Source organism: Oncorhynchus mykiss, chromosome 14, assembly GCF_057628025.1.
Source record: "Oncorhynchus mykiss isolate SJ-2025 chromosome 14, ASM5762802v1, whole genome shotgun sequence".
Taxonomy (NCBI): Eukaryota; Metazoa; Chordata; class Actinopteri; order Salmoniformes; family Salmonidae; genus Oncorhynchus; species Oncorhynchus mykiss.
Window position 1 is genome coordinate 1,257,537 of NC_143035.1, and position 17,915 is coordinate 1,275,451.

The 17,915-nt window shown below is 43.9% G+C and overlaps 1 protein-coding gene across 1 annotated transcript; it reads right to left on the reverse strand.

The window, feature by feature from the left end:
* Window positions 1-8,764: 8,764 nt before the first annotated feature.
* On the reverse strand, window positions 8,765-17,707 carry LOC110488541 (ras-related protein Rab-33A-like). Its single transcript, XM_021560774.3, has 2 exons — window positions 16,983-17,707; window positions 8,765-11,104 (listed from the first exon to the last, which is right to left on the reverse strand). Exons 1-2 carry the CDS (start codon window positions 17,364-17,366, stop codon window positions 10,655-10,657), a joined length of 834 nt encoding a protein of 277 aa, XP_021416449.1. The 5' UTR covers window positions 17,367-17,707; the 3' UTR covers window positions 8,765-10,654.
* Window positions 17,708-17,915: the final 208 nt, after the last annotated feature.

Here is a 17,915-nt window from a genome sequence, read left to right on the forward strand (position 1 = left end):
TTGCGGTCAGAGGCCGAGCAGTTGCCATACCAAGCAGTGATGCAACCAGTCAGGATGCTCTCGATGGTGCAGCTGTAGAACCTTTTGAGGGTCTGAGGACCCATGCCAAATCTTTTCAGTCTCCTGAAGGGGAATAGGTTTTGTCATGCCCTCTTCACGACTGGCTTTGTGTCCTTGGACCCTGTTAGTTTGTTGGTGATGTGGACACCAAGGAACTTGAAGTTCTCAAGCTGCTCTACTACAGCCCAGTCGATGAGAATGGGGGCGTGCTCGGTCATCTCCTTTGTCTTGATTACATTGAGGGAGAGGTTGTTGTCCTTGCACCACACGGCCAGGTCTCTGACCTCCTCCCAATAGGCTGTCTCGTCAATGTCAGTGATCAGGCCTACCACTATTGTGTCATCGGCAAACTTAATTATGGTGTTGGAGTCATGCCTGACCGTGCAGTCATGAGTGAACAGGGAGTACAGAAGGGGACTGAGCACGCACTCCTGAGGGCGCCCCTGTGTTGAGGATCAGCGTGGTGGATGTGTTGTTACCTACCCTTACCACCTGGGGGAGGCCCGTCAGGAAGTTCAGGATCCAGTTGCAGAGGGAGGTGTTTAGTCCAAGTGTCCTTAGCTTATTGATGAGCTTTGAGAGAACTATGGTGTTGAGTGCTGAGCTATAGTCAATGAATAGCATTCTCACATAGGTGTTCCTTTTGTCCAGGTGGTAAAGGGCAGTGTGGAGTGCAATAGAGATTGCATCATCTGTGGATCTATTAGGGCAGTATGCAAATTGGAGTGAGTTTAGGGTTTCTGGGATAATGGTGTTGATGTGAGCCATGACCAGCCTTTCAAAGACCTTCATGGCTACAGACATGAGTGCTACATGTCAGTAGTATTTTAGGCAGGTTACCTTAGTGTTCTTGGGCACAGGGACTATAGTGGTCTGCTTAAAACATATTGGTATTAGAGACACGGACAGGAGGTTGAATATGTCAGTGAAGACACTTGTCAGTTGGTCTCAAAGCGAGCATAGAAATCGTTTAGCTTGTCTGGTAGGCTCATCACCAACAATCCCACTATGCCCTCTGACGAACCATCAAACAGGCAAAGCGTCAATACAGGACTAAGATCGAATCGTACTACACCAGCTTTGAAGCTTGTCGGATGTGGCAGGGCTTGGAAACCATTAGACTACAAAGGGAATCACAACCGAGAGCTGCCCAGTGACACGAGCCTACCAGACAAGCTAAACTATTTCTATGCTCGCTTTGAGGCAAAATTTTATAAAACAGATTTAAGTTTCCCTGCATTAAAGTCCCCGGCCATTAGGAGCACCACCTCTGGATGAGCGTTTTCCTGTTTGCATATTGCAGAATACAGCTCATTGAGTGCGGTCTTAGTGCCAGCATCGGTCTGTAGCGGTATGTAGACAGCTACGAAAAATACAGATAAACTCTTTAGGTAGATAGTGTGGTTTACAGCTTATCATGAGATACTCTACCTCAGGCGAGCAAAACCTCAAGACTTCCTTAGATATCGTGCACCAGCTGTTGTTTACAAATATACATAGTCCGCCACCCCTTGTCTTAACAGACGCTGCTGTTCTATCCTGCCTATACAGCTTATAACCAGCCAGCTGTATGTGATAATGTCGTCGTTCCGCCACAACTCCGTGAAGCATAAGATATTACAGTTTTGGTAGTTTAATCTTCCTCGTAGGTCGTCAATTTTATTTTCCAATGATTGCACGTGAGCTAGTAGAACGGAAGGCAGTGAGGTTTTATTCAATCGCCTACGAATTCTCAGAAGGCAGCCCAACCTCTGCCCTCTCTTTTTCCGTCTTCTCTACACGCAAATGACAGGGATTTGGGCCTGTTCCTGGGCTCGTCGGACTCATTAAAGGAAATTAATGTTCTGCCAGTTCGTGCTGAATAATCGCTGTTCTGATGTCCAGAAGATATTTTCGGTCATAAGAGAAGGTGGCAGCAAAATTATGTACAAAATAAGTAAAAACACAAGTTACAAATAACGCAAAAAAACCAAAACACAGTTGGTTTGGAGCACGTAAAACGTTAGCCATCTTCTCCGGCACCATGATACACATAAGGGGTACCCTTGTGTCTTATCATGAATGGGGTTTGAAAAAGAGGTCCTGGTAACTGAGGCTGATGCGACTACAGAACTAACTGTGTCTGTAGTTAAGGTATGAAATGGAGGAAAGGTGTGGTTGGGGGTGAGAGGGAGGTGGAATTAGGGACATGTGACCACAGGGTTGGTAGATTTTGAGGGGTTAGTGGAAAGAGGGATTGGGTGGACAAATAGATTTTTATTTATTTCAGATTTTATTTCTTTCATCACATTCCCAGTGGGTCAGAAGTTTACATACACTCAATTAGTATTTGGTAGCATTGCCTTTTAAATTGTTTAACTTGGGTCAAACGTTTTGGGCAGCCTTCCACAAGATGCCCACAATAAGTTGGGTGAATTCTGGCCCATTCCTCCTGACAGAGCTGGTGTAACTGAGTCAGGTTTGTAGGCCTCCTTGCTCTCACACTCTTTGTCAGTTCTGCCAACAAATGTTCTATAGGATTGAGGTCAGGGATTTGTGATGGTCAATCCAATACCTTGACTTTGTTGTCCTTAAGCCATTTTGCCACAACTTTGGAAGTATGCTTGGGGTCATTGTCCATTTGGAAGACCCATTTGCGACCAAGTTTTAACTTTCTGATGTCTTGAGATGTTGCTTCAATATATCCACATAATTTTTCTGCCTCATGATGCCATCTATTTTGTGAAGTGCACCGGTCCCTCCTGCAGCAAAGCACCCCCACAACATGATGCTGCCACCCCCATGCTTCACGGTTGGGATGGTGTCCTTTGACTTGCAAGCTTCCCCCTTTTTTCTCCAAAGAGAACTATGGCCATTATGGCCAAACAGTTATATTTTTGTTTCATCAGACCAGAGAACATTTCCACAAAAAGTATAATCTTTGTCCCCATGTGCAGTTGCAAACCGTAGTCTGACTTTTTAATGGCGGTTTGGCAGCAGTGGCTTCTTCCTTGCTCCCAAGGATGAACCAGACTTGTGGAGGTCTACAATTATATTTTGAGGTCTTGGCTGCATTCTTTTGATTTCCCCATGATCTCAAGCAGAGAGGCAATGAGTTTGAAGGTAGGCTTTGAAATACATCCACAGGTACACCGCCAAATGATGTCAATAAGCCTATCAGAAGCTTCTAAAGCCATGACATCATTTTCTGGAATTTTCCAAGCTCTTTAAAGGCATAGTCAACTTAGTGAATGTAAACTTCTGACCCACTGGAATTCTGATACAGTGAAAAGTAAAATAATCTGTCTGTAAATAATTGTTGGAAAAATTACTTGTCATGCACTAAGTAGATATCCTAACCGACTTGCCAAAACTATAATTTGTTAACAATTTGTGGAGTGGTTGAAAAACGAGTTTTAATGACTCCAACCTAAGTGTATGTAAACTTCCGACTTCAACTATATACTTTTTAGCTTCACTTTAAATTAGAAACAGCAAAATATACAAAGGTTTAGGGAGTCGTACCCAGGGAGAAGGAGAGCTGATCCTGGCTGGAGGTAATACTTTTGCCATACTTACAATTCAACTGCCAGACTGCCATTACTGGAAGTTTGGTGTAAGTCACCTTCACTTCTCTTGTCCTCTCAAGGCAGGCCAACCTTTACAAATAATGGTAATCTTCTGGCCACTGGGAAACACTGGAAATGTATAGGGAAAACCCCACCCACCAATAACGAGATGCACTTTTTATATTGAAAACAAATGACTAATTGGTGGTGACCTAACATAATCGCTTGTGGTGCTTTCGCTGTAAAGCATTTTTGAAATCAGACACTGTGGCTGGATTAACGAGAATTGTATCTTTAAAATGTGGTGGAAGCTGTTGTCCTCATCTTGAAGAAAAATGGAGAACAAAAGGAGGTGCAGCACCTGGCCACTAGTGGAGCGCAACAGTTTGTCATGTGAACTGGAGTTGTCTGAGAATTTGATCTTTCCTTTGCAGGTAAAGTACTATTGAAAAGCAGAAGTCATACAATGTAGTGGCTGTGTTTCTTGTTTTCCTAAGCATATTTACCATACATACCTATAATAATAATTAGGTGGGTGCTTATACTTGTCCTATATTGTGTCATTCTGCACCATGCTATTTTAATTGTTCATAGGTGTGAACACAACTGGATCAAAGGAAGGTGGGCGGAGCCAAGAAGATCTAGTTCAGGCGGTTAAAGATGTCTTCAATTCTAAATGTAGTATGTTTATGTTTAAAGTGATTTCCTTTCTGACAATAGCAAACAGCAGATACATTTAGTCACATCAATAGATTACAGATACATTTAGCCACGGCAATAGGTTGCAGATATATTTAGCTACATCAATTGATTTCAGTTTAAATGTAATTGTATTGTTTATTGTTACCATTAACCTCTGGGATATGTGGGACAGTAGCATCCCACCTCTCCAACAGCCAGTGAAAGTGCAGGGCGCCAAATTCAAAACAACAAAAATCTCATAATTAAAATTCCTCAACCATACAAGTATTTTACACCATTTTAAAGATAAAATTCTCGTTAATCCAGCCACAGTGTCTGATTTCAAAAATGCTTTACAGTGAAAGCACCACAAGCGATTATGTTAGGTCACCACCAACTCACAGAAAAACAGCAATTTTTCCACAAAAGCACAAATAGTGATACAATTAATCACTAACCTTTGATGATCTTCATCAGATGACACTTGTAGGATTTCATGTTACACAATACATGTATGTTTTGTTCGATAAAGTGCATATTTATTTAAAAAAATCTCATTTTACATTGGCGCGTTATTTTCAGTAGTTCTAAAACATGCGGTGATTGTGCAGAGCAAACCATGCAATAATTTGAGTACAGCGTTCAGCCAACAAAGCAGCCAAAAAGATATCCGCCATATTGTGTAGTCAACATTACTCAGAAATAGCGTTGTAAATATTCACTTACCTTAGATGATCTTCATCAGAATGCACCCCCAGGAATCCCAGTTCCACAATAAATGTTTGATTTGTTCGACAAAGTTCATCATTTATGTCCAAATAGCTTATTTTGTTAGCGAGTTTGGTAAACAAATCCAAACGCCCATTCAGGTCCAGAAAAGTTACGTTACAGCTCGTAGAAACTTGTCAAACTAAGTATAGAATCAATCTTTAGGATGTTTTTATCATTAATGTTCCAACAGGAGAATTCCTATGTCTGTAGAAAAGCAATGGAACGAGAGCTAACTCTCTCGTGACCGCGCCTCAGAGCCTGTGGCACTCTGCCAGACACCTGGCTCAATCAGCTCTCATTCCCCCCTCCTTCACAGTAGAAGCCTGAAATAATGTTTTAAAGACTGTTGACATCTAGTGGAAGCCTTAGGAAGTGCAATATGACCCCATTTACACTGTATATTGGAATGGCAAAGAGTTGAAAAACTACAAACCTCAGATTTCCCACTTCCTGGTTGGATTTTTCTCAGGTTTTCACCTGCTATATGAGTTCTGTTATACTCACAGACACCATTCAAACAGTTTTAGAAACTTCAGAGTGTTTTCTATCCAATACTACTAATAATATGCATATTAGCATCTGGGACAGAGTAGCAGGCTGTTTACTCTGGGCACCTTATTCATCCAAGCTACTCAATACTGCCCCCCTGTCACCAAGAAGTTAATGTAGTATGTAAGATTCAATGTTTGATATATACAGTATGTATGTGTGTTATACATGCCAAGCTCTCTGTGTCTGCACTGTTAGATGAATGTGGTGGATAAGGTTGGTTCCCCTACCTCTCTTTTGAGAAGGGGACCATCGTTATTAGATGTCTGGGGCATGAGTTTACCATCAAGCGACCATCTTCTTTTGGAAAGAAGCAGCTGGAAGACATACTGGCAAAGGCAGGGGACTTCAAATGTGAAATTAGTAGGGGTCTCATTCTATCTTATTGTTAAATTTTCTGATGAAATTATTACTTGATATATACACTACTGTTCAAAAGTTTGGGTCAGTTGGAAATGTCCTTGTTTTTGAAAGAAAAGCAATTTTTTTGCCCATCAAAATAACATCAAATTAATCAGAAATCTGATTAATCTGTATCTTCACTCCACTGATTACCTAAAGGCCATATTTCCTCATCATCCTTGCTGGTTCAGCTAATAGTCCACTACACCTGTCACTAGTATAAACAACCCTGAACCCATTACAGATGTTTGTATTCAAGACCAAACCTTGACTGAAGTATCCCACAGCGTCAGAATCTCCAAGTGGATTGCAATTTGCCATTGAAGTTGTGTAACCAATTTGCTAATGTCGAGCTGAACACATTCATAGATGTATTTTGTCTAACCAAGGAATGTATATGTTCCTTTTTAGCTATGTAGTCCTTCACGACATCTTTCAGTATTTTATATTTCTTTATTGGCCCTTGTTTTACCAAGCAAGTTGACTGAGAACACAAACTATATTAAAGCACAAACTGGGGACCATTTGCATGCATTGGAAGGTGACAGGTAGAATGGGCCAAATTTAAGTGTTCAAAAATCAACATATCTTCTTTTGTGTTTTTTGTGGGGTAGGGTCTCCCTGTCTTGCCTGGACCCCCTGGGCCTCCAGGTCCTGCAGTTACTGGGTCAGTGGGACCCATAACTGACACTCTTGCCCATAACATGCTGGTGTCAGATGTGAGTCGTAAAAATGTGGTTATGTGCTTTGTTTTTAATGGTGGGAATTGAGTCACAAAAATATGTTGAAATTAAGTGTCCAGTATATTGAAATTAAATGCTTCCATCTCGTGAGGATAAGTAATCTACCTGGTGTTTATGTGAGACAGAAAGATGAATGTAAGTAAAATGAATTGTTTTATTAATGTGTTATGTGTGTGATAGTATTTAACAGCATGGCAGTACATGTTAGTATTTTAGTCAATTTCAGAACTATACATTAAATATGCACTTGGTTATAAGGAGTCCTAATACATACATTTGTGTTACAGATAACCCCATACGCCCTGGTGACATTGGACATCTCTCAATTTTATCAACATTTCAAGTAGTACAAAATCTAAAACTGTCATTAAAACTATCAGCTATGTCATCCATGGTCCAGATAGAGTGACATTTACTGTAAACATTTCTCATAAATTCTGGAAGCAGTAGGCATAGCACACATGCATACTACCTTTACTCTGGTCACTGTTGTTAATGTGATTACTTAAAGAGAGAGTTCACCCAAATTATTAAATTATTGTGTCCTTGCCTTGAAAGCAGTCTATGGACATGGAGATTGCAGTCTATGATTTGGTTACCTACTGCCATCAAACATGAATATTTCCTTGGGGGTGGCATGGTAACCTAGTGGTTAGAGCATTGGATTAGTAACCGAAAGGTTGCAAGATCAAATCCCCAAGTGGACAAGGTAAAAATCTGTCGTTCTGCCCCTGAACAAGGCAGTTAACCCACTGTTCCTAGGCCGTCATTGAAAATTAGAATTTGTTTTTAACTGACTTGCCTAGTTAAAGAGTTAAAATAAATAAAAATATTTCCTGTGCAGAGCCTTTGGTTTAGTCGAACATGTTCCAGGCAGTGTTACAACTTTCCACCTGAGAACAGGGATCAATCTCTGCTCCTAACCCACTGTTTCTAGCATTTGCCTGTTTTCCTATCTCATTTAATTACTGGCTGAATAAAGTGTCAAACCACATAAAAAAATATGGTGCCTACTTTAAATTTCATCCCCCAACAATCACAAAGTAACAAAGTCGTCCAATTTTGAGTGTTAATGTTCAAAGCATCGTGAATACACCAGACTGCAATATGACCATAAGGTTGGCATCTGAAATGCCTTAGTGGGTTCGGCCCAAAAGCTCCCACAGGTTAACTGACATATCCTTACATGACTTTATCAGGTAAAGCCTCTCCTTCAAAACTTAAAAGGACAGACAGTGTCTTCTCAGTTTTACCACGCTTGCCACGAGCTGCATCGTACCAAATGGTGGGCATCACAGACACAAGGAATCTTACATTTCAGTTGCTCCACCTCAACACTTAACGCCACCTCACTAATCACTACTTTCAAAGGTGCATGTTCTGCAAAGGTCTTGTCCCTAGGCGCGTGACACAAAGCTCCCTCTGAACAGAAGAATCCACTTTGAGCTACCTTCACCGATTTAATAGTACCCAACTTCTTTTCTACCCAGCCTGAGACTACATATGGATCAGTCAAAAGACAGAGATCCACGTTCTCCAAAATGTTCACTCACACTGGGTCGACTCATCCTTTGCATGACCATCGGGGCGAGACTCGGACTCAGAGGTCTTTACCACACCTGCCACCACAGCTAATTCATCCTCACTCTCGTCAGGTTACTCAGCGCCATTCTCAAGACACTTCTTCCCACTTCATTCGACTCTTCTCTTTCTTCTCACTGTCCATAACCACGTCTATCCGTTCATCATGCCGTGATGGCCTTTTTCTAATACCCACCGTTTCCTAGCCCAATTTACTAGTCTGGCTATCTCAGGCTTCTCCATGCTTGCAAAACATGCTTCTCCAGATCTTAGGAATGCTAACAGGAAATATAGTGTCGGCAGCGGTGTAGTGGTGCCTGGAGAAGTGGATATATACAAATTTAGCAAAAAATGTCCCTACCGGCCCACCCGGTGAAGGCACAGTGCCGTGTGATTAAAAAAAAAAAAGACAAACAGTGACAGACTCTCAATGACCTAAAATGAGAAATCTCATATTTTTTAATAGGTTTTTTAATAGAAAACAACAAAATTGGATGTTCTAAGTTAACAACAATGCTTAAACCACATCAGACCACTTTTGAGGTCTGGTAAAAATCTAAGACATTTAGATTTTTGAGTTTAGTTAGACTTTAATTCAACTGAGCAGGCACCTAGCACTGTTGTTTGGTTAGCAGTGTTTCTGTAGCAAAACAAATGGCCACTGGATTGATGCAAATAATCATGATAACATTCTTCCGGGTAGGCATAGGCTACTTTGTAGCTAGCTAACATTTAATTGAGAAGGTTCTTGGCAAAGCCTTTCCATCTGCTGTTCCTTAATTGTTTGAAACCTGGACGTTTTACTTCCTATTATGAGGCATGTCTTACCTTGCTTCAAAGCAGCCTATAGCCAAAATCCCACCATAGAAATGTGGAGGCAATTATTTTATAAAGACTTCCTCATATGCACTCTCCTGTTCTATTGGTTTTCAAAACAACTTTCTTTCATTATCTAGCAGCTAAAGGCATTATCCTAGTCATATTAGTAATCCATGATATTTGTTGCATCTTTACATCTCCCATCTTTCAAAATTTAGAATGGACATTTCCATCTCAAAGACTATGAAACCGCTCGGCCTTCCACCGTGGTTACATTGCTGCGCTTAAAATGTGAAGCAATAATACTTTATCAACATTTTAAGCTAAACATTTTGATCTGTTTCATCAGCCTTATTCATTGATACAGCGTATACCTTCACTACTTTGATATGCATCGTGGGGATTAAGAAATTAGAAAAAGGTAATGCCCACCAAAAAAAATCTATAATATCTGGGATCCTTGGGACGTCCCAGCCCCATTGAAGTTACAATTTAAAATGGTATGGGTAAAGGGTAGGGAAGTCCCAAGGATCCCGCATAGCACTGACCATGTGAACAACAGGCACAACTCCGATATAAAGTTGTTTTTCTCAAAGTAGTCACGTGTCCTACTTATTAGCACACTCATAACAACCTAAGCATTACGAAACTTCTATTCAATTAAATATGCCTCGCATAGCAAATAAGCCATTCCATTTTTTTGTTGACCAAATTACACAATCTCATTGATCTCCATACAAAAACTCCTGATGGGGAAGACCATTTTTTTTTCTCTCGCTTCACCTCTTCCTCTGATTGTATAGATACATTGAGATAATGCCAAGAGCGCAAAGCTGTCATCAAGGCTAAGGGTGGCTACTTTGAAGAATCTAAAATATATTTTGATTTGTTTAACACTTTTTTAGTTACTACATGATTCCATATGTGTTATTTCATAGTTTTCATGTCTTCCCTATTATTCTACAATGTAAAACATAGTACTAATAAAGAACCCTGGAATGAGTAGATGTGTCAAATTTTGACTGGTATACCCAAATAGTCTGACATGGAATAGTCTTCATGAAAGTCCCTTTGTGAGAATGTGGCAATCATGTTACACAGATGTATATGGCATGAAACAATAATACTGACAGCAAAAATATACAGATATGTACAACTCAAATACAAAATAAATAAACATATTTTACAAACACACCATTGGATAACATCTCTTGCCTTATTAAGGCCATTATTAGGAGGAAACACAGAATGTGATAATGATAATATATCAAAGAAAGAGAATAAAAAAAAGAAGGTCAAAAAGAGGTGTATACAGACAGACCACAATACCGTATTAGACCGTTCAATAAAAAAATGGAAATAACTGCACGCACATTCTTACAAGAAATGTTAACATTAGAACAGTATGTTGTTTATGTTCAATTCTTCCATTCAAGCCACAGCAGTATTAAAAGGAGAGGAGGAATCATTGCAGAGTGGAGGAGAGTCACAGTATTTCCCTCAGCAAGGGCAGATGCTCTTATTAATATTTGTCTCTTGTGAAAGCCTAACCCTTCCGTCCTCCCTCTCCACATCCCTGTACAGCAGGGACTTCTGGGCCTTCAGCCGACATGCCAGGCACATGAAAATGGAGTCCACGTTTTGGCTCTCCTTTGGGTCCTTGGCCGAGGTCTCAAACAGCAGCATGTTGTGGGCGTCTGCAAACTTGAGGGCAGTGTTGGAGGGCACTTGTATCTGACTAACCAGGTCACACTTGTTGCCCACCAGTACCCGAGGCACAATGGGTGAGACACGGTGCCCGTTGCACTCCTGGATCCACGTCTTCAGGTTCTGGAATGAGTTCATCTTAGTGACATCGTAAACGAAAACGACAGCGTGCACATTGCGGTAGTAGTGTTCTACCATGCTCTTCCTGAAGCGTTCCTGTCCTGCAGTGTCCCACACCTGCACCTGTTGAGGAGTAATAACAGATCCAGTGGCCAGAGAGTAATCATTGGTATTGGTCAGAGATAGATGATATATTAAATGGGCCGAGACATAATCAGAATAAATAATAAACTGAACAATGTACAAAGGAAAATGTAGGTAAATGGCTTAGTTTAATGATTATGTTTGGATGATCATTGCATTATGAAGCCAGTGGACATGGGAAAAGGGAGGACAGATTAATTCCACATATTGTTATGGTGAGTGAATGAGGACCCAAAAGCGAACTAACTTAAACAGAGCTTCTTTAATAACCAAACTGTGGTAGGCTCAGATAGACCGGCAGATTCCGACAGGACAGGACAAGGTTACAGCAAACATGACGATAGTCTGGCTCAGGCATGAAACACAACAAACAAGAATCCGACAAGGACAGGAACAAAAACAGAGAGAGATATAGGGGACTAATCAGAGGGAAAAGGGGAACAGGTGGGAGAAGGGGTGACGAGGTAGTCAAGAGGAGACAAGGAACAGCTGGGGGAAAGCGGGGGAGAAAAGGTAACCTAAGACGACCAGCAGAGGGAGACAGGGTGAAAGGAAAGGACAGAAAGACACAACATGACAATACATGACAGTACCCCCCCCACTCACCGAGCGCCTCCTGGCGCACTCGAGGAGGAAACCTGGCGGCAACGGAGGAAATCCTCGATCAGCGCACGGTCCAGCACGTCCCGAGAGGGAACCCAACTCCTCTCCTCAGGACCGTACCCCTCCCAATCAACGAGGTACTGGTGACCACGGCCCCGAGGACGCATGTCCAAAATCCTGCGGACCCTGTAGATGGGTGCGCCCTCGACAAGGATGGGGGGGGGGGGGGGAGACGAGCGGGGGCGCGAAGAACGGGCTTAATACAGGAGACATGGAAGACCGGGTGGACGCGACGAAGGTATCGCGGAAGAAGAAGTCGAACTGCGACAGGATTAATGACCCGAGAAATACGGAACGGACCAATGAACCGCGGGGTCAACTTGCGAGAAGCCGTCTTAAGGGGAAGGTTCTGAGTGGAGAGCCAAACTCTCTGACCGCGACAATATCTAGGACTCTTAGTTCTACGCTTATTAGCAGCCCTCACAGTCTGCGTCCTATAACGGCAAAGTGCAGACCTGACCCTCTTCCAGGTGCGCTCGCAACGTTGGACAAAAGCCTGAGCGGAGGGGACGCTGGACTCGGCGAACTGAGATGAGAACAGCGGAGGCTGGTACCCGAGGCTACTCTGAAAAGGAGATAGCCCGGTCGCAGACGAAGGAAGCGAGTTGTGGGCGTATTCTGCCCAGGGGAGCTGTTCTGACCAAGACGCAGGGTTGCGAAAAGAAAGACTGCGTAAGATGCGACCAATAGTCTGATTGGCCCGTTCTGCTTGACCGTTAGACTGGGGGTGAAAGCCGGAAGAGAGACTGACGGAAGCCCCAATCAAACGGCAAAACTCCCTCCAAAATTGAGACGTGAATTGCGGACCTCTGTCCGAAACGACGTCTGACGGAAGGCCATGAATTCTGAAAACATTCTCGATGATGATTTGTGCCGTCTCTTTAGCAGAAGGAAGATTAGCAAGGGGAATGAAATGAGCCGCCTTAGAGAACCTATCGACAACCGTAAGAATAACAGTCTTCCCCGCTGACGAAGGCAGTCCGGTGACAAAATCTAAGGCGATGTGAGACCACGGTCGAGAGGGAATGGGAAGCGGCCTGAGACGGCCGGCAGGAGGGGAGTTACCGGACTTAGTCTGCGCGCAGACCGAACAAGCAGCCACGAAACGACGCGTGTCATGCTCCCGGGTGGGCCACCAAAAACGCTGGCGAATGGAAGCAAGCGTACCCCGAACGCCAGGGTGGCCGGCTAACTTGGCAGAGTGAGCCCACTGAAGAACGGCCAGACGAGTAGGAACGGGAACGAAAAGAAGGTTCCTAGGACAAGCGCGCGGCGACGGAGTGTGAGTGAGCGCTTGCTTTACCTGCCTCTCAATTCCCCAGACAGTCAACCCGACAACACGCCCCTCAGGGAGAATCCCCTCGGGGTCAGTGGAGGCTACTGAAGTACTGAAGAGACGAGATAAAGCATCAGGCTTGGTGTTCTTAGAGCCCGGACGATAAGAAATCACGAACTCGAAACGAGCGAAAAACAGCGCCCAACGCGCCTGACGCGCATTAAGTCGTTTGGCAGAACGGATGTACTCAAGGTTCCTATGGTCAATCCAAACGACAAAAGGAACGGTCGCCCCCTCCAACCACTGTCGCCATTCGCCTAGGGCTAACCGGATGGCGAGCAGTTCGCGGTTTCCCACATCATAGTTACGTTCCGACGGCGACAGGCGATGAGAAAAATACGCGCATGGGTGGACCTTGTCGTCAGAGAGGGAGCGCTGAGAAAGAATGGCTCCCACGCCCACCTCTGACGCGTCAACCTCGACAACGAACTGTCTAGAGACGTCAGGTGTAACAAGGATAGGAGCGGATGTAAAACGATTCTTGAGGAGATCAAAAGCTCCCTGGGCGGAAACGGACCACTTAAAGCACGTCTTGACAGAAGTAAGGGCTGTGAGAGGAGCTGCCACCTGACCAAAATTACGGATGAAACGACGATAGAAGTTCGCGAAGCCGAGAAAGCGCTGCAGCTCGACGCGTGACTTAGGGGCGGGCCAATCAATGACAGCTTGGACCTTAGCGGGATCCATCTTAATGCCTTCAGCGGAAATAACAGAACCGAGAAATGTGACGGAGGAGGCATGAAAAGTGCACTTCTCAGCCTTCACAAAAAGGCAATTCTCTAAAAGGCGCTGGAGGACACGTCGAACGTGCTGAAGATGAATCTGGAGTGACGGTGAAAAAATCAGGATATCGTCAAGGTAAACGAAAACAAAGATGTTCAGCATGTCTCTCAGGACATCATTGACTAATGCCTGAAAGACAGCTGGAGCGTTAGCGAGGCCGAAAGGAAGAACCCGGTATTCAAAGTGCCCTAACGGAGTGTTAAACGCCGTCTTCCACTCGTCCCCCTCCCTGATGCGCACGAGATGGTAAGCGTTACGAAGGTCCAACTTAGTGAAAAACCTGGCTCCCTGCAGGATCTCGAAGGCTGAAGACATAAGAGGAAGCGGATAACGATTCTTAACTGTTATGTCATTCAGCCCTCGATAATCTATGCAGGGGCGCAGAGACCCGTCCTTCTTCTTGACAAAAAAAAACCCCGCTCCGGCGGGAGAGGAGGAGGGGACTATGGTACCGGCGTCAAGAGCTACAGACAAATAATCCTCGAGAGCCTTACGTTCGGGAGCCGACAGAGAGTATAGTCTACCCCGGGGGGGAGTGGTTCCCGGAAGGAGATCAATACTACAATCATACGACCGGTGTGGAGGAAGAGAGGTGGCCCTGGACCGACTGAACACCGTGCGCAGATCGTGATATTCCTCCGGCACCCCTGTCAAATCACCAGGCTCCTCCTGTGAAGAAGAGACAGAGGAAACAGGAGGGATAGCAGACATTAAACATTTCACATGACAAGAGACGTTCCAGGAGAGGATAGAATTACTAGACCAATTAATGGAAGGATTATGACAAACTAGCCAGGGATGGCCCAAAACAACAGGTGTAAAAGGTGAACGAAAAATCAAAAAAGAAATGGTTTCGCTATGATTACCAGAAACAGTGAGGGTTAAAGGTAGCGTCTCACGCTGAATCCTGGGGAGAGGACTACCATCCAGGGCGAACAAGGCCGTGGGCTCCCTTAACTGTCTGAGAGGAATGTCATGTTCCCGAGCCCAGGTCTCGTCCATAAAACAGCCCTCCGCCCCAGAGTCTATTAAGGCACTGCAGGAAGCTGACGAACCGGTCCAGCGTAGATGGACCGACAAGGTAGTGCAGGATCTTGAAGGAGAGACAGGAGTAGTAGCGCTCACCAGTAGCCCTCCGCTTACTGATGAGCTCTGGCTTTTACTGGACATGAAGTGACAAAATGACCAGCAGAACCGCAATAGAGACAGAGGCGGTTGGTGATTCTCCGTTCCCTCTCCTTAGTCGAGATGCGGATACCTCCCAGCTGCATAGGCTCAGCTCCCGAGCCGGCAGAGGAAGATGGTAGTGATGCGGAGAGGGGGGCAACGGAGAACGCGAGCTCCTTTCCACGAGCTCGGTGACGAAGATCAACCCGTCGCTCAATGCGAATAGCGAGTTCAATCAGGGAATCCACGCTGGAAGGGACCTCCCGGGAGAGAATCTCATCCTTTACCTCTGCGCGGAGACCCTCCAGAAAACGAGCGAGCAAAGCCGGCTCGTTCCAGCCACTGGAGGCAGCAAGAGTGCGAAACTCAATAGAGTAGTCTGTTATGGATCGATTACCTTGACATAGGGAAGACAGGGCCCTGGAAGCCTCCTCCCCAAAAACAGATCGATCAAAAACCCGTATCATCTCCTCCTTAAAGTCCTGATACTGGTTAGTACACTCAGCCCTTGCCTCCCAGATTGCCGTGCCCCACTCACGAGCCCGTCCAATAAGGAGAGATATGACGTAGGCGACACGAGCAGTGCTCCTGGAGTAAGTGTTGGGCTGGAGAGAAAACACAATATCACACTGGGTGAGGAACGAGCAGCATTCAGTGGGCTCCCCAGAGTAACACGGCGGGTTATTGATTCTGGGCTCCGGAGATTCGAAAGCCCTGGAAGTGGCCGGTGGATCGAGGCGGAGATGGTGAACCTGTTCTGTGAGGTTGGAGACTTGGGTGGCCAGGGTCTCAACGGCATGTCGAGCAGCAGACAATTCCTGCTCGTGTCTGCCTAGCATCGCTCCCTGGATCTCGACGGCTGAGTGGAGAGGATCCGAAGTCGCTGGGTCCATTCTTGGTCGGATTCTTCTGTTATGGTGAGTGAATGAGGACCCAAAAGCGAACTAACTTAAACAGAGCTTCTTTAATAACCAAACTGTGGTAGGCTCAGATAGACCGGCAGATTCCGACAGGACAGGACAAGGTTACAGCAAACATGACGATAGTCTGGCTCAGGCATGAAACACAACAAACAAGAATCCGACAAGGACAGGAACAAAAACAGAGAGAGATATAGGGGACTAATCAGAGGGAAAAGGGGAACAGGTGGGAGAAGGGGTGACGAGGTAGTCAAGAGGAGACAAGGAACAGCTGGGGGAAAGCGGGGGAGAAAAGGTAACCTAAGACGACCAGCAGAGGGAGACAGGGTGAAAGGAAAGGACAGAAAGACACAACATGACAATACATGACACATATATGCTTTTATAAAAGGCCCAGTGTTTTGAATGCTGCATTAGTGCATGTCTTCCATTTATGAATAATAGATAATTGAACAAAGAGGCTCTTGCTTATGCTTTCATACTGAGCACAGGTTTTATTTTGATGGTGAATCTCAATTAGAAGACAGATGAAGAGAAATATTGTTAAAACATCACATTAGCTATGTCACTGCCTGTTGCTAAAAACACTGGGACTAGGTCATCATGTTAGGCAGGGGGCATTCAGAGGTTTGTCGACTTGTTTATAGGCAGTTGCAAAGAAAACAGTAGGTGATCTGAGGATATGATGTGATGGTGCTCTGATGCAACATAAAATTATACTGTCAATTCCTTAACTCAAAAAACATGCAAACATTGCTGATGGATATATTACTTAATAGAAACATTCAACCTAACTACCCATATAAATATAAATGGAACATTTTAATTGCGTATGGACTCTGGAAATAAATAATTCTCTACTCGGGTTATTGACATGTCATGCATAGATGTATAACGGTTGAAGCGATGAACACATAAATGGTTAATTGACACAAGGAAAGAAAGAAAAGCGGCCCTGTCTCGATCAGATGCTTAAGTAAGCTCTTACCTTTATTTTTTCGCCCTCTATTTCCACTGCTTTCTCCCTGAAATCCACACCGATTGTCGCCTCGGTCTTCTCTGGAAAGCTCCCACCGGTGAAGCGGAAGGTTAAGCAGGTCTTCCCTACATTTGAATCCCCGATTACAATTATTTTAAATATTCGAATCTGAACACTCGATTCCAAGGACGTGCTGAGATCCACAGATGATGTGAAATTTATATTTCTTGAATTTCTCGAACCGGTCCCTCCATCATTTTCAAGAGATTCATTTGCCATTACGCTAAGATGATGTACACAGTTATGCACTGTTCTCGCAGATGGGGGAAGGAAGGTGAGGCTGCCAGGCAGGGCAACAACAGCAATCCACTCCCCCAAAAGCAGCTTCCTCATGGAAGAAGGGAAAATACAATTATTTCAAAGTCCCCCTATTTCTAAATAGCTCTTTATGTGTATATACAATCGTTTCTTGTCAGTAAGGTTTGATTTCACGCAGAAAAATAATGTGATCCATTCCGTTGAGCGGGGTTTCCACTAGTTACCACAGCCACAAAGTAAATATTTGCAATATCATAAAAATACATTTATTTTTTATTTTTTTGCTCTTGCTTTTTGGTCTTAATTTAAGTTTTAGTGTTAGGCATGAGGTTAGGTTTAAAATCAGATTTTTTAAAAATTACTTTGTGGCTGGGGTAACTAGTGACGACCGCTGATCAGATGCCATCATCTAAAATGTCGCAAATGCATTTGCCTCAAACCTGTTGTCCATGCAAGACAAGTGTCTGATGTATAATGCATCTTGAAAGGTTTCAAGTAGTGCACCAATGATGCATGTTTCCCATTTGCACTGGATATCATAGGTCTATTATAATTAAATATGTAGGTCTAGTCATTAAGTAAAATGTACCAAATATGTATTAACAATGTAATTAACAAATTCAT

Coding starts and splice junctions, on each gene's coding strand:
- LOC110488541 (XM_021560774.3), bottom strand. CDS start 17,366: ATGAGGAAGCTGCTTTTGGGGGAGTGGATTGCTGTTGTTGCCCTGCCT. Junction 11,105..16,982: donor TAGAGGGCGAAAAAATAAAG/GTAAGAGCTTAC, acceptor ACTCCTCAACAG/GTGCAGGTGTGGGACACTGC.